The 26,096-nt window shown below is 34.4% G+C and overlaps 2 protein-coding genes across 2 annotated transcripts; one reads left to right on the top strand and one right to left on the bottom strand.

The window, feature by feature from the left end:
• Positions 1-339: 339 nt before the first annotated feature.
• LOC756525 (zinc phosphodiesterase ELAC protein 1-like) lies at positions 340-12,780 on the bottom strand. The gene is made up of 9 exons (XM_001195521.4): positions 12,627-12,780; positions 11,049-11,257; positions 10,002-10,115; positions 9,240-9,334; positions 8,905-9,000; positions 6,388-6,536; positions 5,265-5,396; positions 3,679-3,773; positions 340-2,642 (listed from the first exon to the last, which is right to left on the bottom strand). Exons 1-9 carry the CDS (start codon positions 12,778-12,780, stop codon positions 2,529-2,531), a joined length of 1,158 nt encoding a protein of 385 aa, XP_001195521.3. The 3' UTR covers positions 340-2,528.
• A 175-nt stretch (positions 12,781-12,955) lies between these two features.
• Positions 12,956-16,887, top strand: LOC100892957. Its single transcript, XM_030973354.1, has 3 exons — positions 12,956-13,258; positions 14,196-14,342; positions 15,030-16,887. Exons 2-3 carry the CDS (start codon positions 14,261-14,263, stop codon positions 15,824-15,826), a joined length of 879 nt encoding a protein of 292 aa, XP_030829214.1. The 5' UTR covers positions 12,956-13,258; positions 14,196-14,260; the 3' UTR covers positions 15,827-16,887.
• The last annotated feature ends 9,209 nt before the right edge of the window (positions 16,888-26,096 follow it).

The raw sequence follows: 26,096 nt of genomic DNA, 5'->3' as shown, positions 1-26,096 counted from the left end.
AGATTTGCAGAGCTCAAACATGTAAATTTAGAAGTCATTTCAACGTCAGAACTGGAAAAACTTTTGTCGGAGTTCTACGCATCAGTGCGGAAGACCAATGGTGAGCAGTACACTAAAAAAATCACTTCAGTACGCACGGTACGATATTCAACGCCACTTTCTGGACAATGATAAATTTGACATTTGTAAGAAAACCCGAAAGCAATCGTATGTTTAAAGCTGTGCTTGTCAAGTTAAAGTGTGATGGTCTTGGTAGCACTAAACATAAAGACACAATATCTGCAATTACATGGACAAAATTCAGTCAAGTACTGAATTAGATTGTGATACACCAAAAGGTTTGCAAAACAAGGTGTTCATAGATTTGATGACATTCTTTTGTAACAGACCCTACTCGGAGTACTCCTCCGTCTTATATGAACCACACATCTGATAAAGGACTGAGGGTTCTCAACTTAAACGTATGCAGTTTCAAATCTTTGGACAACAAACCCAATTCCAGGGTATTATTGAGGATTTAAACCCTGATATAGTTGTAGCCACCAAAACTAAACTTGACAATGAATTTAGTAACCAAGAGTTAATACACTAGTCTCGAGGATATGGTATATGTAGAAAAGACAGAGACCGTTGGGGAGGTGGAATTCTTATCGCATTCCGACAAACACTTCAAGTTATATTATTGGACCTACGTCATGAATGCCCACTTTTAGCTGTCAGAGTAAAAGTAAACAACCAACCAGACCTGATAGTTGCAGCTTTCTACAGGTCTCCAAGTAGCGGACCTTCTGATCTACACAACCTACATCTTAATATCAACTCGATCAGGACCAGGATCAGAACAGAATCAGAACACACTTTCGAACAAAATGAAACAGATCTCTACTGCAGCTGGGTGTAGTAAACTCTACAATTCACAATCATTAAATGACACCAGCCTATCTGTGTATATAGTGTACAGTGTATATAGAGTCAACTTGTACTTCAGGGGACTTTCTTGTTCAACTTCAAGTTCAGCATTCATCATTTTTTTTTATTTCTTCATGGAGTTCGAGTTCATATCATTTGTTTCAAGTGAGGTGAGTCTTGAGTGTTGTTTCCTAATACATTCTTACCATTGGCCAAAATCATGCGTCCGGTAATTACTGGATTACTGGACGAATGATTTTGCCATGCATCCGATAAATCTGTAAAATAACAAAATTTTGTATTTTTGACAATTTTTAGGCCCCATCTTATAAAACACATGATGCACAGGTTCAATTCGTGGGTCGGTGGAATTGTGTGCACGCGGTACCTTTGAATTTGGTCTAAAACCATTCAAAGGTACCTTGTGCACACAATCCCTACCGACGCACTCAAACCTGTGCATCATTTGTATACTGTCATTCTATTTATGGATTACCGGTAGATGAAATTTACACGGCATAATTCAGATATATTATTTGTTAAGATTTTTCAACAATATTGAATTTTCAACAAGTTTTCACATAACACTTTCACTATTTGTTTGATACATGCTTCTGTTGTGATTCCCTTCTGTGTGTTATATTAACTGAGTATGAATGAGATTTTGCATAGTGAACAAAGAGGAACAAAGAGTATTACTTATCCAGAGAGAGAGAGAGAGAGAGAGAGGTAAACGAAAGACCTGTTATTTGATCTTAGCTTAATATCTTGTGGTTAAGTTTTGTTATTATAAAAGATAGGCAGTCACGTAATAAACGGATACCAAAAGCGGTTTACAACCAAGAGTCTCGACTGATATCGCAATCAATAAAACTTAGAAATAGTATGTGAAGAGAATTTAGTTAGAAGCAATAATAAAAGGAGAACTGAGCAGTAATAAAAGAGATATATTATTAAAACGTTACATTTAACTATCAATGACCGCAGATGACGAGCTTTGACTCCAATTCTATGTTCATGGATGAATTACATTTTGTGCTACACATCAAGATGTACTGCATCAGCAACAGCGCCAACTATGACATAGGTCTGAATAAGTTTACCAAAACATGTAGTTTTTCTGAACGTGAAAAAAAAAAAAAAAAAAAAATTCAAGTTACATCACTAATCAGATGAACCTCTTCAGTGATTTAAGCCATGTTATGTACCGGTTTGTAGTCTTCATCCAACCCTGTGCTTATCTGATTAAAACATTTCATATTTAAAACAGCATTTTATATGAACATTCAAATGTGAAAATCTTAATGATTGAGGATCTGATTCCTCATGTGATTTATGAAATTTAAATTTGGGGGGATGTCAGACTTCCTTGATGGAAGAACAAGTTAAATGGCTCAGAATGTGATACAATATGAAGGTGATTCAGCATTTATTCTGACAAGAAGGCTTTAATTAAAGGCACTACAATGCTGGCTGTTAGTATTCGTATCATTGTATACACTCTAAATCAGCAAAACTCTTTTTTTTAGATTTCCATAATATGAATTGCCATTTCTTCAAGAATCACGTAATCAAATCTTACTATTGATAAAATGGGGAAGCAGGGATGATGGCTTGCATCACCTCCTGGCTGGAACAGAGATAGTCAAAAAATCCTCCGCTGCGGTCACCTTCCCTCCTGGAAACGTTGCTCTCGTTTGATCAAGAAGCTTCTGAACAGTCTCATCCCCTTCCTATTGCCAACAGGGAGGAGTATGAAAGATATAGTATGAGAGATATAGTGCAAGAGATATGGAGCTGTCTAAAACATTTACCATTTGGAAGAAGTATGAGAGACATTGTACAAGAGAAATGGAGCTGCAAAAATCAAAGTAAGATAGTGGTTTATGATATGAGATCAAACTCAGCTGTATGAATATAAAATGTACAAAAAGAGAGGATACAATTGGGATTTAAATAAATAGAAAAAATACTTTGGCTGTGCCTTGGAAAATTTAATGTTTGGTAATTTGGCACATTAATGAAGCACATAAACAATACACAACACATTTAAAAATGTGAACTGAAATCATTTTTCATCAATTTTAATAAAAATTTGTTAATTTATGATGAAAATTACCCTTTTCCTTTAAGATGTATCAAAACATTCGCCACTCTCTAGTCTCTACCAATGTATAGTAAATGGGTACCTGGTAGAACTGTATTCCTTGATATTAAGCACCTTTAAAAGGGCAGCTGGGCTAAAGCCAGGGTAATATTAGTACTTTGTATGCACCTTTTGCATTCCCTTGGATGGATATGCGCGCAGGCTAAATGTAGTTTTTATCAATATCTATTAACAGGAAACATCAGAAGAATTATTATCTATACATATAAGGCTTCCAAGTGGTACAATAAATTAATGTATTTAATATATTTAACGCAGGACCCAGATGACTGATCAATATTGTTTTCGTATTGCTCAGTCATCCGGGAACTTCAACTATCGATATCAATATCACATGAAAACAAAGCCATATTTACCGAGGTAAGTCATATTTTGTTATTTCGCTTTACATCAGCCTGATACAGATAATAATAATAATATCATATGGCTTTGCCTTTGTGTGATACAAGAATATAATGCTCTTGCTATGACAATATTAGACTCGTCTTTGACTCGTCCAATATTTTCATAGCTCAAGCAATATATTCTTGTATCACACTCAAAGCAATCCAATATTATATAATTATTTCATGTGACAAAGGATTTAGAGAGTATGTAATCACCTTGCCCTGATGTGATAAGGGATAGTATCTCTGACTGAAGTGAGTGATGACTAGATGCTCGCATTGGATTTGAGCAGCAAACTGACCTGCCATGGCTGTCAATCAGAGAAAAGAAAAAAAGAAAGAAAAAAGACGAAACAAAATGATGTACATTGAGATACAAAAATGAGTATGAGAGTATGGTCTCAAGGTATCAGTTTCAATCTACCGATCCACCTGATCTTTAATCTTTCACAACGATAACCTGAAATCGCTTGATCTTGATGAATCATGGTTGATAGTCAAATGTAAATTAACATCCCTGGAACCAATTACTTTTTATTTTTTGACAGCAATTTTTTTTTTAAAATCTTCCTTTTCATAGATTTAATAAGTTTGGTTGGAATTTTGCAAATTATTTTCAGTCCTTGTTTTCAGTTCTGGAAATGGCACTGTGAATGCTTATCATGCATAGGGTGAATTTTTTAGACCAACACAAACGACAATTAGATGGAACTTCAACTGCACCGACTGCATGCAGTCGAAAATGATGCCTCCGTCATGGAGCAATTTTACAAACCAAAATAGAAGCAATTTTTCAAATTCAAGTTTGACTGTAATCCATTAACAGGTTCTCAGAATGACGTGATTACAAGCTATTTCTCATATACATGTATGACCCTTTGATCTTTGACCTGATGACCCTAAAATCTAATCAGTTCATTGGCTTTGCAAGATATACATGTCTTGAGTTTGATGGTAATTCGTCCATTGGTTCTAACGATGCAATCACAAGCTATTTTTGCATACATAATGAGCCCTGTGACCTTTGACCTTGTGACTGCAAAATCTAATCAATTCATTGGATCAGCAAGATACATACATGTTCCGAGTTTGATGGTAATCTGTCCATCTGTTCTAAAGATAATGTGATCACAAGCTATTTTTGCATACATAATGAGCCCTGTGACCTTTGACCTCGTAACCCCAAAATCTAATCAATTCATTAGCTCTCCAAGTTACATACATGACCAAAGTTTGGCAGGAATCCATCAGTCGGTTCTTGAGATAACAAGATCACGAGAACGGGACGTACGGACGGATGTACATACGTACAGACAACCCGATAACATAATGATTCTGGCTACTTCGTAGCGGAGGCATACAAACAAATGTAAACAGTACTCAAGTACTTTGGCAAGATATAAATCTACATCTATCTTTCTTCAACCAGTTGTAGTAAGTGGGTACAGTGTAGAAACAAAATTGCTGTGAGAATTGAAATCAGTAGCATAAAGCCAAGGAAATATTGGAGCACCATACAAGAAGCCAATATTGATTTGTTAACATCCCTATCATCTCCCTAGAACTGTGTCTACACATTTAATGTATAAGTTCAATTTAAATAATCTCATTGTTCTGGATTCCAGCTGGGCCATCTTATAAAGAGTTGTGATTGATTTGAATCAATCGTTAGTCCTCCGATCAATTTCAAGTTGGCAGTCCCCTATCTCTACATAGTTGCAATTAATTGCAGCTGTTTATAAGACAGGGCCCTGGTTAACCATCAATTACAAAACAAACCCTGATTTACTATTGGTACAAACCTGGTGTGGAGTGCCCTCTTCCGATGCATAGATCATGATGCTCATCCGCTAGGGTAGCTTCATGAACAAGGACGTCTGCATTCATGGCAATGGGAATGATTCGAGAGGACTCCTTGGTGTCTCCAAGGATTACTTTCATGATCAAAAAGAAGAAATAAAAAACAAGTTGAATGTGACTGCATCTCCGACTATGCGTCCGGTTAATTTCAGTCAATTCAAAATGACCTTTTTGCAAGACATTTGCTTTCATGGCATTGGAAGTGATTCAAGAGGACTCCTTTGTGTCTCCCAGGATTATTTTCATGATCAAAAAGGAGAAAGAAGAAAAATGCATTCAATCTGTAATGGAATACATACTTTCCCTACATATCTCTGCATCCCATCCAGGAAGAGTTTTTTTCTTTCTGACAATGATCTTTAAAAATCTAATTCACAAGATTTGATTGGTGCTTGCACAGATGTCTTCCCTGGAGAAAAACATGCAATGCACAATCACTAACCAATAACACGTTTATGGGTTTAAATTTGTTATGGTAATACAAATAATTTCAGTTAAATCAAGATGAAATAATTTTCTGAATAACATCCAAGCATGATGAATATTAATCAAAATTAAAGGTAATACTATATTATTTGGTAGGATCAGGTCTACTCAGACATAACAATTGCATCATTTGCATTGAGTTATTGATAAGGTCAAAAAAGAACAAACACATTTTGTCCTGAGTATATGGGGCCATTTTGTTGGTAGATGAGCACATTGGAACAATTGGGGTTGATAACAATGTTAAGTCTTGATTTTATAGCCTTGACACAAACTGTTCACTCACCCTTGATTGAACTATCTGTGATTTAAAAAATCTGAAAATTGATGAGACTTAAATGAGATATTCAAAGATTTTGCCCACAAAATGTTCAATGTGTGGGCAAATGTATTAAAGCCAATTTATCCAGTTCAATTTGTTGGCAATTTTTTTAATGGCATATCCCCCCACCTCCCTCCTAAAAATAAAAAAGAAGTTCGTGGCTATGCCAACAATGCAGCATACACAGCATAGAGAGTATTCCATTTTACACTTTATAAATCATCAAGAGGTAATGAAAAATTAAGACCAAATGTTACCAATTTTTCTTCCTTGTCTTGTTGGTCCAACAACATCTTGGGGTTTGATAACTGAGCCATCTGGAGCTTCAATCTCATGCCCGGCTTTGATTCTGGCATACAGTGGACCTGGCTTGATTCCCCTTGCCTTGAGCATCTCAGCATCTAACCTAACGACAGAAAAAAGTTGGAACATTGACATGATGACCACCAGAAGAGTGACTGTGCTACAGATATCTGCATCTGCCCAAATCCAGTGAATCATTGACCATCTCTAATTTTTGCTGCTTAACTCTGTCCTTACATCGAAGGTTACAAAATGTTACAATTAACAGGACTCAACAAAACTAGGAAGCAAAAAAAGAAATAAACAAAGTTATTAAAGGTGAAATTCAAAGAAAATCACAAATATGTCAACTAATGTATCACTAGAAACTGGTAAGCTAACAGATGGCCATCGTACAAGTTTGAGGTCAGCTACATATCGGGTGATTATAAACATAAAAATACAACCACCTCCACAGCAGCTGGGATATACGAGAGATTCGCCAGAAAAATAACGATGTTTTAATGACGTCACAACAGGGACCAATACTGCCCAAGCAGACGACATCCCATAAAGAATGAACATAATTGCAAAGCTATTATTTGTCAAATTATAATGAGTTTAGTGTATATAAATGTACTGGCACGTCAAACCGATCAAAAGGGGACATGACCCGATTCTGATAACTAAAATCTTATGCTTGTAAATACACAGGATAGGGGTTAATTAACAATCAAAGAAACCAGCCTTTCAAATTGAAAAGCCCCCGGATTGATATTAAGGACGGCATTTGTTCCCTCTTAAAATGCCGAACATACCGCGGTGTCTGCAGCTGAATATACAATGGCGTCTTATTTTGTTTACAAGCGACAGATTCCTTTATTTTTGTATCGCTGCATTTGTCATAAAAATAAAACCATGCGCGGGGTTTAGAGTGAGGCAATAGATTATACATTTAGCCTGGCGGTAGTGAAGTAAGAGAAAGAACTCAAGAGAAGATGAAAATACAGGCACTGAAAATGTGTGAGATGTCATGGTACATCGTCTGCTTGTGCAAATCATGTCCCTGCTGTGATCTCACACATCTCAGCAGCGTTCGGAGAGCTATTCAGGTGCTATGCCGGGGCTGTATTTAAGCGTTTTGTAATTTATAATAATCATTACTTCGAATATTTCAAAGCATTGAATTTTGATAACCTTGTCGAATCAAAGTTTCAACTTTGCAATAATGAAAATAAAGCTAGATTTAAAATCAATGAATATCTACTTTAACAAATATTCTGACTGTTGCATGGGGTCTACTCAAACTCTAAATAACTAGATGGATCTTCGACTGCGTGCTGTCGAAAATGATGCCTCTGCCATGGAGCAATTTTACAAACCAAAACAGAATCAATTTTTAAAATTCAAGCTTGATTGCAATCCATTAAAAGTTTCTCAGAATATCGTTAATACAAGCCATGTTTCATATACATGTTTGACCCTTTGAATTTTGACCTCATGACCCTAAAATCTAATCAACTAATTGGCTCTGCAAGATACATACATGACCCAGGTTTGGCGGGAATCAATCAATGGGTTCTTGAGATAACACAATCACAAGCTATTTTTGCATGCATAATGAGCCCTGTGACCTTTGACCTTGGATCTCGTGACCCCAAAATCTAACCAACCAATTGGCTCTGCAAGATACATACATGTACATGACCCAAGTTTGGCGGGAATCCATAAATTGGTTCTTGAGAACGATCACAAGAACGGGACGTTCGGACAGACAACCGCTTTGACCGACATTTTTTAAAATCAAAATCACTTTTTCTAAGAATGTAGACTCAGGATGCTGTATATAAAACCAATAACTGCTTAATTTGGGGGTCATGGTTACATTTGAAGACTCAAAAATATATTGAGAGTGTACAGTGCAGTTTCTTAAAACACTTTTTGGATTTAGTTTTGACCATGCCTCTCAAAGCATTGAATATTTATATATTATACAACACCTACGTGGATCCCTGTCATTTGACTGGAGGATTGTTGGTCACATGATATTCAATAGATGGTATATTGCACGGTCGTGCATTTTTGGTTATATGCGCCGTGCATTTTTGGTTATATGCAGACTGCGTACCTCTCTGCTGTGCGCGCGCGTATCCCTGCGTGTATCTGACGCGAAGGCAATCTGAATGTAATCGAGAAGGCTTGAATCCAACTTGAATTTATCTTTAATATAAGGAGTAAAGCATAATTTGTTGATTAACGTTCTATTAGATCTTCTTCGATGTTGTATAAAACAAATAATGAATGTTTTTCTTTCGTTCAATGGTGCGAATATTTTCATTCGTTGAAAGATTAACATTAATTCTATTCAACTCGGCTGACGCCTCGTTGAATAGAATGTTAATCTTTCAACTCATGAAAATATTTGCACTATTGAACTCATAACCATTCATTATTTGTATACTATATCAATGGATGGAAATCACATGTAATACCTGCCTGGTTGAGGTTTTTCCAGGAACACATATCCAAAGCAAGGTACCCTGTGACTTATTGTGGCAGCATGGATGATAAAATTATCATCCTCATGTCTGCAAACAAAGAAAAGCAAATCAATCAGTATAGTTAATAAAATATATCCATCGTCCTATGACTGAACAATGTGACAGATTAAATGAATGTGATTTTCTTTTTATGTAAATCCCAATTGTATCCTCTCTCTTTGTGCATTTTATATTCATACAGCTGAGTTTATTCTCATATTATAAAACATGAAGCATGTACAACTCAATAAATCAAGGAATAATTGTACACATTTTGGTTTACCCACAGCTTGTAAGTGCCATCTGCGGTCATAAAAATGGCTTGTCCTGTCTTCTCATTGGGATGTAATGAACCCTCTGCCTCATGCGATGGTTTCCATGTCTGAAATATATAAAACAAAATTAAGAGGTAAATCTTCCTTCCTTCAAATACTTTTCACTTTACTGAAAGGGACTGTCTAGACATTACCACATTGGTCTTTCATAGTACCCTTGATCCCATCATCCCCAGCTGTATCTGTGTTTCTGTACGCGTAGATTGTAAAAGAGTTGACTTTTTAAAGAAATTCAGTAAACTGAACTTGAGGCAGAACTTGAGTATGCAAATCTTTTCACTGCAAGTTTGAGAAACTTTAAAGTACCATTTTACACACATTACTATCACTTCCTGAAAAAGCAATATCAATATTTGTTATTGACTACTGGGGGAGGGGGTATCGTTTTACAGAATCATAACAACCACAAATTAACTGTAAAAACAATAACAAATTACTTGGGGAGAAATCAAATGCTACAAGTTAACACAAAATATGATATGTTTATAAAACTAATGAACTACACCTAAAATATTTAAAATTAAAATAAGTATGATTGAGATCTCATTTAGGTCAAATTTTTAGAACAGGATTAATTCCTGCATTTCATTAGATAAAACAAGAGCCATAGTGCTTTTTGTTTTTAGCCTTCCTAAATTATCAACATTAATTTACTTCTTCTTCTTATACTATTGGATTGTAGGGATTGTATTTTGCTGTGGGCTTTAGTCTTACCTCCCAGTCATGAGGAAATTCTGTGTCTGGAACTTGCAGCTCATGTACAACATAGGAGTAGGACAACTCTGATCTGGACAGCTCCAAGCTTACACGGACATACTTTCTCAAACCCTTGGGAAGCAAAACACATTTTCAAAAGTTGATTTGCTAAAATGTGTTTGATACAAATATAGATTTTGAAATTTGATTTGCTCCTTGAAAACCAAGAGCTGTAGAAGTATTATACATGTATATACTAATGATGTGTAATGTGTACCTGTCCTGTACTTCATGTAAAATAATAACCCAGTTAAACTACATATCCACAGATTTACTTGCATACAGAAATCATGATTGTTGTAAATGAATTAGACATTAAACAGAGAGTCTGAGACGTAAATGTACTACACATGTAAGTAAACCTACTGTACATATTTTGATGTAGCCTGTCCACAGTCCAAATAGTACTTATAATCTAGACAAGTGAAATTCTTAGAACTATCAAAAAGTCATTCCAGAAGACACTGTCAGATTTCAATTTATACACAGAAAAATCTTTGTGAAAATCTCTATTCTCTTAATCCTTATCAAATCTCAATTATACTAAAAATGATGCATAAAGGTTCTTCCTTTATAGAGATTTACTTTTGTAGAGTCTATGTTTCTGGTGAAATCATCTGTAATCTCCTCACTATTGCAATGAATGACTGCATTATTGATTGAGTGATTGATTGATGCATAGAAAGATATTTGGCAAAAATGTTGTTCCATGAGTCCATTAATTCAGTCATCAATTATTAACTCAATAACTTATCACTCTTTTTCTGTGTAAATCATGGGCAGCAAGTTTTGCCAAGGAATAAGCTGATGCAGCCTCCAATACTCAGATTACTTGGGGTGCCTATATTAATACACATTTGAAATTTCGTCCCAAGAAAGATATCTTCCAGTGTAGGAATTCTATCATTGCTACAAGTAATCATTAACTGAGAGGAACAGCATCAACAACATTTTTATATCAATAAGCGTGTATCTAATATCTACCAAATAAGCCAACTAACGTACTTGAGGACCATATATATGCATGATACTGCCCTCTCTGTCAGGGTCCATGAAGGCAGCGCTGAGGGTGCACATGAGACCTGGCAAACCAAAAGAGTGGTCACCATGGAGATGGGTGATGAAGATCTTGGTGATGCGACCAGGCCTCACATTGCTTCTCATCAACTGAATCTGGGTGCCTTCTCCACAATCTATCAACCATGCCTCCCTCTCTGATAAAAAGATAGAGTTATTGATAAAGCCAACATATTGAAGGACTTCTGAGCATTTTTTCTTTCTTTTTGATATTCAGATGATATCTACATGTAGTAATAGTGTATTTATATCAAACTACCTTACTTAAATCAATTGGTTGGGACATTATTTCGGTTTTAAAAAATGAGGCCATACTACTGAAATTGGGCATTTGGTTTTAAATTTAACAATTTCTTACGTTTAAGCTATGGAGGTCCTCACTTTAAAGTTATCTGCTTTGTGGTAGTTCAAGGAAGTTTGTGGAAGTTTGCGGAAACAAAAAACTTCCACTTGCTTGTGGTTCCAATGACTGCTTGCCCTACTTGTAGTTTGAAACTGCAGACACTCTTTGTTTGTTAAAGTGATTTCGACAGTTGTTATTCCGCTGAGATTACATCTGGCTCCTCTGACCACCTCTACGGGTTGACAAATGTCAGTTTTATTAAAGAATGACCCATACCAGGTGGTTACTTCGGTCTAGGGCTCGGCCTATTTAAAATTTAGTATTTTACACTTCAATCCTTCCATTTTCAAGTTGTTACCAAGTACCAAGTTAAAACTTGAAGGTTATCTGAAACTAGTATTAACAAGTATTTAGTCTAGTCTAGTCTAGACCCTAGTCATGAAATTCTGCAACATATGAAATTAGTGGCAACGCATTGTTGTCATGAAATTAGTAGTAGACCTCTAGAGGGTCTAGCTAGGCCTAGTAGGCCTAGTCTACTAATACTTAGCAGCAACGCTAGAGCTAATCCAATTGCTAGAGTCTAGGGGCGAGTGACAGGTGATTTGAAAAGTTAAGACAAGAAAAGATACTAGACTCTAGACTAGATCTATGCTTAGACCTCTAGACACTAAATTACACTATTTCTCATAAAAAAACAAATATAGTTTAGTCTAGACCTAGACCTAGATCTAGATCTATATAGCCACATCATGTGCCATGTGGCACATGATTATTTAATTTGATGCACATCCCGTAGCGTTCAAAGCCAAAGCCAAAGCCAAAGGCAGACAAAATAGCAGTAACCATGGAAGAATCCTGGATCCTGGATCGCGATCGATGAACAGGCTTAGACCTACAACATCGTGTGTATTAAAGTAAAGAAAGTAAAGTAAGTGACAGCTAAAATGTTACGTGTCTGGTCTCTGGATAGGGTCTACCGGTAAACTTCCCACGGCCCACTCCCAACAATCCTATCGTATATCGAGATAGTCCGACGCCCTACGCTACGGCTTGGTAACTCAAGGGAGCTCCGTTGGGGTTAACACGGCCACGCGGCTGCAGATCTAGCTTATTTTGGGCTGTTTGTTTGTAACAAAGCAACAAAGCAATTAATGTCTTACCACTCCTTAATACCGTGCCTGATACACCCCGAGAAGGTGATGGGTGAGCAGATGCTGTTCCTAAGAAAATTAAGTCCATGTTTACTTTTTGATAAGATTTTCTAGACCCTAGACGGGGCGATAGACCTATATCGCCTGGCTTATTATCGGTCATCGGGCCGAAAGTCGGTCACCGGTGATCGAGGTCAGTGTAACTTTTCCTCAATTCAGGCACATTTCATTTTAGGATGATGCGATGAAATAATTTTTATTGTTCTCAAATTGATGATTTAAGCCGTCATATAATCCTACTTTATTCATATAAATGAAGAGCCGACACATCTAACCTGTAAAGTGTTTCAATAGTTTTAAAGAATAATCTTCTTTTAATTAAAAGGGAACGGACCCAGAGAGTATACAGTGTGTATGAAAATAAATATACAGCACGTGTGGAAATTATTCTAACTTCATTCAGCTCCGCCCCCTTAATTGGACTTCGACTGCAGTGGACTAGTTATGAATTGGTCGTTCATTTTTGTTCCTGATGAATTCTCAAATTCTCAACTCTTTTTTTTTACTGATGGCTAACCATGCAACTTGGGAAACATATCGACTAAAATAGAATTTCGGAAACCAGCGCCAGTTTGAATTTGGTAAGTTACCAAAGGCAAAGTAAAGTAGTAATAGTAGACTCTAGTACTAAGTTACGTACGGTATGCATGCAGCGGGAAAGCAGCGCAGCTATACATATAGTTGCGACCCCAACAGACGAAAAGGATATAGACTCTCACTTGAACTTAACTAGTAGTTGTAGCTATATAGTTCAATAGTTGCGCATTTAAATTATTGTCTCCGAAAACCGTTAGGAATCCTGGACAAAAAGAGTGTCAATATACTTCATGTGATACTCATGGGGGGTTTCTACTTTCATGATTCCAATTTTTGTTTGTGCTACCAGTAGATCTAGATCTACCACAAATTCATACTCGTAGTAGGTCTACGGCCAGGATATAGAAGTGTACAGCTTTACAGGCCAAGTTTATTGATGTATCTGCATGGTTGACAGAATTCATCAGTCAGGAAGGCCTGGCAAGATGTCTGGCAAGGCCCGGCGTCAATCCCCGGGTGGGGGGGGGGGGCGCACAGGGGGACATGTCCCCCCCCCATGATTTTTCCTAGAGGGGGGCATTATATCAAATGTCCCCCCCCCCCAGTTTTGTCAGAAAAGAAGAGGGACCACCAGGGAGCAACAATTTTGTATACAAAATCTCATGGCCCCCCCCCCAAAAAAAAATATGAGTACCTCTCATCTCCTCCCACTTCCTCCCACCCACCACCCCCCTCTTATTCACTGGCTGACTGACTGATTCGCCGCTAAATATTTCATGACGAATTGGGCTACAAAAATAGAATTAATTGTTCTCTTACCCCCCCCCCCCCCCCCCCCCCCCCGCCGCTTATTCGACGCTAAATATCTCCTTGAGTGCAGTCAGTTGTTGCGTTATTATACATGTACATCTAAAGCTATCAGAAAAAAAACGCTCAAAATTCTATGTTGACTATATTTTAATTTTTTCCACATGAAACTAGGGAGGTACCTTATCGTGTTGGTAAGTGATTGAAAGGAAAAGAGAACTGGTCGATATTTGACAATCATGAAGATCAGCAAGAGTGAGGATGGATTAACTTATTTCATCAAGTCTGAAGGGTTTTCTTATGGTGACTTCAATAAAGCTGGTGAGTACTTTCCTGGATCCTGAACTTGAAGTTTGGTGACTTTGGTCCCAGGGGGTGGGGGGGGGGGGGGGGACTCACATATTAAGCGATACAGGGGTGTGCCGACAGTGCCGCTTTAATGGGTCACTTTATCACGAAAATATTCCTTACCATGGGTCTGTTTTTCAAAAGTGTGCAAAATGGGCCTTTAAAAAAAATATTTACAAAAACCGACAACCTCTGTCCAAACCAAATCTGAGTCCTCCTGGGAGTTTGGTACACAACTGAGAAGCTGAGTCAGGGGGTGGGGGTGGGGGGGGGGGTCAAATCATCTTTCCTATCACTGTGACTGCATGTTTATAGGAACAATTTCAGCTAGGCATCAATAATGATCTTTATTTACAATTTCACATTACGATGTTTCACATACATGTTCATTCATTGTTTTTATAATGCAATATTATTCAAGGGCCTCAGGGCTACCACAATCACTAACAGAGACATGCATGTTTCTGGTAGAAATGTGGTAAACAAAATCCATGTACCGTATCACTTAGAATCAAAGGAGCAGTTCTTGAAAATGAATATGGTACAAGAATTTAGGCCCTTAATGTCTATCAAAGAACATAAGGCCTCTACAATGCGTAATCATCATTCCTTAAATAACTAAAAAAAATAGTAATATTTTGTTTATTTCTTAATTTGCAGCGAAAGTGGATGTTTGGAGATTAGTCAAGCACTTTGAGTTTAGTAGGGCCATGATTGTAAGGCTCTCTTTGAGAAGAGATTTTCAGATTGATTCCGGCTTAAGTTTTTTTTTGAGTTACCAAACTTTGGAAATCTCTCCAGATTTTTATGACAGAGCAGATGTGTCTTTTCCATGGTGCATGAAGATTAAAATTAGTTATGTGGGAAAGACCTCTTTCTGGTTCAATGCTGCTACATGCTGCCAGAAGACGGGCAAGATACTCGCTCAAAACTTCTGCCAGGCAGTAAGGGTCAGTCTAGCTTCACGACGACCGATTGAGCTTCCTGCCAAAGGTGCAGACAAGTACATAGCATCGACATCCAAGAACCCACCCCAAAGATTCACCTTTCCACAGATCACTCCTAGAAGGGAACAATCATTTACATATACCACCAAAGCTCTACCAAGTGACACCGACTCGAATATCCATGTAAACCAATCAGTATGCTTTAGGTATTGCCATGATGGTGCCAGCCTAGCTGCATTACAAGGTAATATCTTCAGCAAATTCTCTCAAGATTTTGCATACTATAATGTAAAGACATTCTCTGTGGAATATGTTGGAGAGATGAATGCAGGTGATGACATTGATGTCCAATGTTGGGAAGATGATAAAAACCAATGTGTTTTGTACTTCATTATTAGTGTAAGGGATAAAGTCGCCTGTAGGTGTCAAGGAGAATGGTATACTAACCCAGATGGTGATATTCTTTCAATGAAAGGAAAGTTGAATATATGTCTCAATGCAAATCTGTAGTTATCAGATAATGTTTCAAATCAGTTGTCCATATATAATGTATTGCTTGGATGAAGAAAGACAATTTCTTAAGCATATTTTCACTCAAGAGTTAGCTAAAATGTGAAGTACAATGTGAAGTGTCATTTTTTCACTCTGGGGATTAGAGCTAAATAATCTTGAAAGTTTACTTTGAAGAAATTAAAAACACCAATGTCGCTAAGAACTGATTAATTTTACATGCGTTAAATATTCAAAAAGTGATTTAGGCAATGCACCATTGTGGAACATTTTTTCTAATTTCTGCATCATATTTATACATTTGATTCAAATGTTTGTAAAATTTACATTAGATTAAATTGTTCAGCCATTCACCAAAGCGTTATGCTGCCCTCTGAGGGAATTAGTTTTTAATTGAAGTTGGTGTATGTTCAAGTGTTGACTGTTATCCCTTTTTGGGCTGCCATCTTGATAACCTGAGTATATAATACTGTAAAGAATTGTTAGTCCTGAATATTGAATTTGGCAGTCGCTTTTAATATTGTGGTGGCAGCGGTGGGATCAGACCCATACCATCGAGCTGACTGCTAAATACCTGTATTGTGATTAGCAGTTTAATGTCATTTAATGTCATTAGTGCAAACAGTACACTCTTTAACAGTACATCTAAAGTAAATTTGTAGTGTATGAGTTTGTTTTTATTTTCATTGTATAATTCAAAGCGGCATTTTGGATGGTAATTGAATTATTCCCAGTAAAAAAAATAATGAAGGGAGAACTCTGCTCGAAGGAGACCTACAATTGCTAACATATTTTCCTCAAACTTTCACCGATCTGTTTCTCTCATTGTTTGCTTTTATTGAAACCAAAATGATGTCAGGGTAGACTTCCTTCTATAGATTTACATAGCACATGGATAGTAATAAATTCAAAACTTTAAATATGTTTGTACATTGTGATCTTTTCGATCCCTTGTTGACCATACATTGCGAGACAAAGGAATGTCACTAGCGATATCATTTTCGATGTTTGTACTTGTTTTACACAATGCCCTTTTGTGTATTTTGCCTACCTTGTGGCATGTGTATGACTGTATGTGCATTGTCATATACCCATTAAGATCTTTATGTACTCGGATTCATTTTCATTTATGAACTAGCCAGTCATGATTTAAATCATTTGATTACCTAAACACATGTACATGTATGATTTGACCATATCATGACAAGGGTTTAGAAGTACACAAAGTTTGTTACAGTTTGGAATGAGATAACATGTCTTTTTGTTTAAATTATGATGCTGGCCCATGAGCAATTTTCAGACAAAATATAATTTCATCTTTTATGTGTTAATTGGCTGTAATTTGCAATTCATGGATTGAATCATTATCCTTAAAGCACATTTAAGATTATGTGACATTCATTGCCTACTTTTTGTGAGTAATTGTAGATATATACATGTGTATCTCAAAGTTAAGATGAATGAGAATTACCAAGGGATAACACTGGATAAACAAGAAGAGAAGTATGCCTTGCTGGAGCTAGACATCATAAATCTGACTTGTTAGGATTTTTTATGCTAATCATTATCAATGTAATCTTAGAGTACCGGTACCTGATTCATTATACACATTAATGTGTTTGTGGCTCCTCTTTTTCTTTATCCATTTCTCTCCATTCTCTGACGTGCAGTGGGGGTGGGTGTGAGTACCTGCAGACTTAAGACCTCTAGATCCCGAATGCACCCCATGATATATTGTGTTTGATTAATATAGATTGGTGAGATTTATTTTTATTGGCGGTAGTTTTGGAATTATCTGAGACATATGGAGACTAAAATGAATTAGCCAGGACTGCCTGCAAACGTACTCTTAAAATTGTATTTAATGCCTTGTCATCCTTTATATTATTTTTATATATGTTTGTCTTAAGAAAAGCTCTGTTAGGCTTGGGATTATGTTTGTCTATAATAGAAAATGCTTAATTGAAATATACACGTTCAAATTAGATTTCAGTTGATCTTATGATTACGATTACTTGCATAACTAAAATTCTGAAATATTCCGAAGCTGCATGTGACATCATAAAAATCTGTTTTTAAAATTTCTCATTTTTTTCTTCATTTTCCGAAAGAGCATAAAAAATAATGTCCAAATGTGAAAAACCAATTGAATATGTTAAGTATTGGAAGAGATATGACCATCTGAATTAATAGATTTCCTATAGAAACTCAGTGCTCTTTTGCTCTGGTTCATATACATTACGAGCCAGAGCAAAATAACCTATTTATTCAGATGGTCATATCTCAGTCAATACTTCAATTGGTTTTCGTCATTTGGACATTATTTTTTATGCTGTTTCGGAAAATGAAAAAAAAATTGAGAAATTATAAAAATAGATTTTTGATAACGTCACACTTCACCACTCTATGGTGTCAAGGTTTTGTTACATAATTATGAAGAAGAAGGTAATATTGCCAACAATAAAATTAAATATTTCTTATCTGAATTCTTGGAATGTATACTCCTCGTTGCGTCAAGAAATGTATATAGAAAGATTAGAAATAAATAAATAAATTAATAAAATAAATAAACATTATTTTGAAACACTTGGTATTATAGTGCATTACATGTACTATCTTTTATGATCAACTTACTCTTACTCCACTTACTAGAAAATTAGATAAATCGATGTATAATTATATGTATATATATGAATAAATAAATAATAATAAAACAATTGAAATAAAAAAAACTTTGAGATAGTTCTCTTCTTCACTATGACTGGTTTCCATTTTTTTCTTCAGAATTTTTATTTCTTCAAAAATTTACAAACAAATGCAACAAAATATATGATGCGTACGAGCGCATTGCCGTAGAATTGCGCGTTGCTAGGTAACAGAATTATATAATTTTGTGTATATTGATACTTCATAGATCGTGAATTCAAACTTACGAATTACGAACAAGTGCAACAAATTGCGCTAAAATTGGCGCGTGGCTTCATACAACTCGTTTAAACTTAGTAAAATTTTGTCGAAAATAATGCTTCGTTTTCATTAATTTAAGTATGTGCACAAAACATGTTATGAGTTCAATGTTAACTTTATGTTTCTCTTTTTTGTCTTATAGCGAATTATTAAATTGAATTTCAAGAATATTTTCAGTAACTCATTAATTCAAATACCAATTTACTGCCCAGCTAACACAAAAACATTATAAGAACATCATGATAATGTTTGGCTAAACGTTTGGGAAATGTTTTGTTCAAATGTTAAAATCATATGAAAATGTATGGTCTTGTGATTATCAAGAAAACATATTTATAACATTAAACACCAACATCAAAAAAACATTTTAAAAATGTTTGTTTAACATTAAGCTTAAACATTATAACAATATCAATTTGATATTATCAAAAATGTTGATATAACATATTAATGATATTTTTCAAACATTTGAACAAAATGTTATAAAAATGTGAGCCATCTATTTCTAAGACCATACATTTTGATATCATTTTAACATTTCATAGAAACATTACAACATTGTTATTCTTAAATGTTTTTAATATGTTATTTTAGAAATGTTAATTAAATGTTGTAATGATATCTTATTAATGTTTGAAGGAAATGTTTTTAAAATGTGAGCCATCTATTTCTAAGACCATACATTTTGATATCATTTAAACATTTAATAGAAACATTTGAATGATAAAATCCCAAAATGTTTTTAAAATATTAACTTAGAAATGTTAATTAAATGTTGTAATGATATCTTATTAATGTTTGAAGGAAATGTTTTTAAAATGTGAGCCATCTATTTCTAAGACCATACATTTTGATATCATTTAAATATTTAATAGAAACATTTGAATGATGATATCTCAAAATGTTTTTAAAATATTAACTTAGAAATGTTAATTAAATGTTGTAATGATATCTTATTAATGTTTGAAGGAAATGTTTTTAAAATGTGAGCCATCATTTCTAAGACCATACATTTTGATATCATTATAACATTTTAAAGAAACATTACAATATTGTTATTCTTAAATGTTTTTAATATGTTATTTTAGAAATGTTAATTAAATGTTGTAATGATATCTTATTAATGTTTGGAGGAAATGTTTTAAAAATGTGAGCCATCTATTTTTAAGACCATACATTTTGATATCATTTAAACATTTAATAGAAACATTTGAATGATAAAATCTCAAAATGTTTTTAAAATATTAACTTAGAAATGTTAATTAAATGTTGTAATGATATCTTATAAATGTTTGGAGGAAATGTTTTTAAAATGTGAGCCATCATTTCTAAGACCATACATTTTGATATCATTATAACATTTCAAAGAAACATTACAATATTGTTATTCTTAAATGTTTTTAATATGTTATTTTAGAAATGTTAATTAAATGTTGTAATGATATCTTATTAATGTTTGAAGGAAATGTTTTTAAAATGTGAGCCACCTTTTTCTAAGACCATACATTTTGATATCATTATAACATTTCAAAGAAACATTACAATATTGTTATTCTTAAATGTTTTTAATATGTTATTTTAGAAATGTTAATTAAATGTTGTAATGATATCTTATTAATGTTTGAAGGAAATGTTTTTAAAATGTGAGCCATCTATTTCTAAGACCATACATTTTGATATCATTTAAACATTTAATAGAAACATTTGAATGATAAAATCCCAAAATGTTTTAAAAATATTAACTTAGAAATGTTAATTAAATGTTGTAATGATATCTTATTAATGTTTGGAGGAAATGTTTTTAAAATGTGAGCCATCTATTTTTAAGACCATACATTTTGATATCATTTAAACATTTAATAGAAACATTTGAATGATAAAATCCCAAAATGTTTTTAAAATATTAACTTAGAAATGTTAATTAAATGTTGTAATGATATCTTATTAATGTTTGGAGGAAATGTTTTTAAAATGTGAGCCATCATTTCTAAGACCATACATTTTGATATCATTTAAACATTTAATAGAAACATTTGAATGATGATATCCCCAAATGACTTAAAAATATTATCTTAGAAATGTTGATAAGATGTTGTAATGATATCTTACAGATGTTTGAATGAAATGTTATAAAAATGCAACCCATCTATTTTTAAGACCATATTTTGATATAATTTAAACATTTAATAGAAACATTGCAATGTTGTTTTGTGTAACGTTCTTTAAATGTTATTTTAGAAATGTTCATCAAATGTTGCAATGACATTGAACAATTACATTTTTATAACATTTCTGCATTCATACATCTTCCAAATGCATACAATTGTGTTTCTAATATTACATAAAACAAAAAGTGAAAAAAGGAGTATTTAAATGCTTTAGTTAAAATAACATCATCAAAATATTTTAATCATGACAAAATGTTGAAAACAATTTGAGTAATGAACAAGAATCATTCAAACGTAATGAAATCCCTAAAATGACGGAAGTAGGTAACCTTATATTCTAAGATACACATACAAGGGAAGATTTACCGTTAACAATTATTTCTGTAATTAGTAGAAATAAGTACATGTAGATCCCACATTGTTGGTTGATTTGTTGTCACAGAACAAGTAATGAAATCAAAGTGAAAGCACTTGTGTTCAGCATGCACCAAGGTAATGCCAATCATTTATAGTCCCATGTATTAGGGAAAACCGGGGAGAAATGGAACATTTTTCTTCACTTTAAAAATATTACCAACTGTAACTAAGCAAATATTTGGACGAAACCAAGTACATGTATGTTTGTATATTAAAAAACTATACAGTGTATCCCAAGAAAAAAAAACTGGATTTCATGGCAATTTTGTTTATGTCATGATAATAATTTTTGTAATGAGATGTACATGTGTGGAAAGCTCGGTTTCTTATTTGATGCATAATCTATTATTCATATTTCATGCATGATTGAATTTAACAAATTGAAAGTAGTGGTATTAAAATTTCATTTGCACAAACAAATTGCAATTTTGAGTTAGTTTATAGGGTAGTAAAGATACTTATTTTGGAAAAAGAAAAAGATCACACACAAATTAATATTTTTCTTTTTTATATGACACTTCATGCAAATAAAATGAAAAGATCTTGATTTCTCCCAAATTAGTAGATTTTGATTAAGAAGCCATTCAGCTTTCTTAATCTAGCAGCTGACAATGAACCAAATGCTTGAGTGAATTTACCCATCACAATACAGCGTTTAAGTAGCCATGTTCAGGGGCTCTTTTAATGCTGTCTTGGGAAGGATGTGAACAGAAGGTTTGTGTGAATTCACTTAAGCATTACATGTAGATCCAATGTCAGCTGCTAAATCAGGAAAGCTAAAATGGCTTCTTACCCAATTGTAAGAAATCAAGCATATTTTCATTTTACTTCTTCTCAAGTGCACTTAATTGATTTTTAATGCAAAAGGTGTCATGTACGAGAGAAAATAATGATTTTTTTTTCAATGTAATGTCTCTTTTTTTCAAAAAAAATTATATTTATTATCCTACTAACTCGAAGTTGCAATTGCTTTGTGCAAATTAAATTTTGGAACCCCCACTTTTTATTGGTTTAATGCAATCGTGCGTGAAATATGAATAATATGTTATGCAATCAAATAAAAGTAGAGCTTTTCATAAATGTATATCTCATCGATGGAATTATTATTATGACAGAAAATTTCTGCCCTGAAATATGGTTTCCTTTTTTCTAGGATGCATAATAGTTACATAGGTAAATATGGCAATTATAGATTGAATTCTCACAGCTTGACTTTTCATGTAATCATAAATTTTGCAAACCCTTAGTTTGGGGGTTAATTGAGCCACCTCGGGGTAAACTGGGAGACCCATATAGGCGTACACTCAGACACAAAAAAAGGATACCGATATTGCTCATTGCATTACTAATGTCTCAGTTTACCCCAGATATTAAAAACAACTGAAATTGATGGCCATCAAAAAATCTTGTATTAAATCATTTAATCACCTCAGAGGATAATCACTATCACAAGGGGTATCCACTTGGTTGGGAGATTCTATGACATTTGTTCTGGCTACACTTGCTCCAATGGAAAGTCTGCATATTAAGCCAATCATGGACCCTAAACCCAAACCTAACACTAACCTTAATCCTTATCCTCCTATTATTCTGAACCAAGAAACCTATCACAACCAGAACCATAACCCTATACCTTTGAAGAAAATAAGGCGAGCAATTGTCGCAGGAGCAAATGTCAGATCACCCGTTCGGAACCGCAAAAACAAATCTGAATAAATGTTTAAAATCAGTAATAAAAGTAGTGAAAATAAGGCGCTTATCCTGTACTTGTGTGAAAAAGTTTACAGTGGTTTTTGGCATATTTTTAAATGGCATTGAGTGAAGCCTTTTGACTGATGTAAATGAATTTAACATTGTCTTCATATTTATTAAGATAATGGAGTGTCCCACTGAACTTCCAGTCTCCCCTACACATGTTATATTATTATTATCATGGGTTTTCAATTTACAGCAAGGTAACATGAGGAACCGCTCTTAATGAGGTACCACTGAAAGCCTGATAACAAGGTGAAGATCTTGTAATAAGGTTACCCTGTAGGCCCTATAAACTATATAACAAGCATACATAATTTATGTACATGTATATGATTACAAAGATAATATATCAAAAATGATTGCATATAAAGAGCCAAAGTACTACAGCTGCACCTCTAGCATCAGCATTACATTTTTCATCTACATGTACATACCATCTTAACAGTAAAAGGCCCATCGTTTCACGCAACATGCCTGCAACGCAGTAGACACAGTGTGTATTGACTTTTTCTTTTGAGTCTTGCACAATTTTTTTGTCCAAATTCGCGACGTCCACACATGTGGTTTTGAAGTTGCGCACCTCAGACCAAACATTGCTCAAAAACATGGCTTCATGTACAATTCCAATACAAAAAAAATTTTCAGCCAGAATTCATAAATGTATATTATTCTTGCCTTTACTGATTAAAACCAATCGATTCCATGCTGTTTATGATCGTAAATGTGTCATTGACAAATTCCATCTAAAAAAACAATTAAAAAAAATTTGTAAAACAAAGAAAATAGTAAGAAAAAAAAAATAATAATAATAAAACACATAAGAAAAACTTTTGATACCAAATTATTAAAAGAACATTTGATCAGAGTCTTACAGAGAGTGTCTATACACAAAATTGGCAGTTTTGAAGCTTAGTTTGATTAGAGCAAAGTTCAGAACTCGCATAAATCAGCATAATCAATTGATTATTGAATTAATGAAATTGACCACCGGTAAACATTTTTGAACATTAATTTGTGGGTGACGTGCATGCAGACTTTTGTGGCGAACGCGTGGTTGACCATCGAGGTCTTATGGTGGAGATCCACCCCCCCCCCCCCCTTAGCTGTGAGATGGATTCATAAGACTCAGCTTTTTTAGGGTTGTTAGTTGAATACCAACAACTAATTCTTGTAACTATGGCTTTGATAATAGTAGATGTAACAATGGCATATAATGGATTATAACTTTAAAAATAAATGACAAATTATCACAATGCATTCTGCAATATAATTTTTACTATTACATGTGTTATTATTATTATTATCATAACACTTGATGGCTAATAATAATAACAATAATAATAAAAATAATATGTTGCATTTAATGAACATATTGCAAATTATGAAAGTAATCAAATGTTTTGTCTATTTTTTCCACAGCTTATCCACTTGACTGCTATTGGCTTAAAACGCGTTCATACCCCCTGTGCTACAGCATTTTTGTACTGTACAAAAACCTGACAAAAACTGTACACTGTACACATCAAAACCATATTTTTTTGGAAGAGCGCCATCTACTGTTCAAGACCTGTATAACATCATAGCAGTGTTAATTACACAGCAGGGCTTGGCATTATGCAGTGCTATGGTCTTGAAAGTGCACTGCCCTAAGCACGTACATGTACGTGGTAAGCACAGGCATACAAGAGCGAGAACACATATGGGTAGCAGTCAAGTGGTTAATAACTACAAAACAGTAATTAATAAGTACATTTCTAATCTTACTAAGAATGGTTCAAGTTGAGCTAATTAAAAATACTATTCTAGCCAAGGGCGTAGGTGCAATAAAGTGTTAACCCCCAAGTGTGTCTTTTGACAATATTTTTTGGAAGTTTTGGAAAATGACATCAAGTTTTAAACAATTAACCCCCCCCCCCCCAAACAAAACAAAACAAAACAAAAAAATCAATGCTTTTTTCAGAGCAATATAGTGCTAACCAATAAGAAACAGTGTAAAAAGTGTTCTGCAATGTAAAGTAGTAACTAAAAATTAAAATTTACTCTGAGTGAAATACACTGCCCTCTAAAAGTAATAAGAACTGGTTTTTCACACTCACCAACATTTTATTTATCATCGCACTTGTGGTACTGCACTAATTAAGTACCAAAGTGAAGAGTAAACATCAGCCTTGAAGTTAGCACCAGTGTAACCGTTTCAGGAAGCTGCATGCAAGACCAACTTAAACCCTATCCTTACTGTGGGGGGGGGGGGGGGGGGGTGTCAATCCCTCCTCCCCCCCCCCCCTCTCCATAAAAAATATGCGATTGCCTTTGTTAATGCACGAGTGCTTCCTGAAACAGTTTATAATGGTTACACTAGGGGCATTTACACTGTCATCCAAACACGCCAAAAAATGCCAAACCGGAGCCTGACCGTGATGTTACTAAGGGCAACTACGCATTACCGGCAGAAATGCCAATTCCAAAACATTCCAAATCGAAGTGTGATCTTTTGGCGTGTTTTGGCGTGTTTGGCAAGTATAAACGCTCGCAGTTGTAACATCGCGATGTTAGGTGACATAACTTTAGGAGCGGAGCTAGATGTCGTCCTTAAAGAAAATGATAGAACGATATATACAAAGAATAACATAAGAGAAGGTGATAGAAGGAAGAAACAAATAATAACATAAGGAATAACATAAGAAAAGACAGAAAGAGAAAGTGATAGAATGATAAAAACAAAGAATAACATAAGAAAACACAGAAAGAGGGAGTGACAGAATGATAACAAACAAAGAATAACATAAGAGAAGGCGATAGAAGGAAGAAACAAAGAATAACGTAAGGAAACACAGAAAGAGGAAGTGATAGAATGATAAAAAACAAAAAATAAAATAAGAGAAGGTGATGGAAGGAAGAAACAAAGAATAACATAAGGAAACACAGAAAGAGGGAGTGATAGAATGATAAAAAACAAAGAATAA

The sequence above is a fragment of the Strongylocentrotus purpuratus genome, unplaced genomic scaffold (genome assembly GCF_000002235.5).
Source record: "Strongylocentrotus purpuratus isolate Spur 01 unplaced genomic scaffold, Spur_5.0 spur5_scaffold_6, whole genome shotgun sequence".
Lineage (NCBI taxonomy): Eukaryota > Metazoa > Echinodermata > Echinoidea > Camarodonta > Strongylocentrotidae > Strongylocentrotus > Strongylocentrotus purpuratus.
This window is presented reverse-complemented; position numbering and strand designations above follow the sequence as displayed.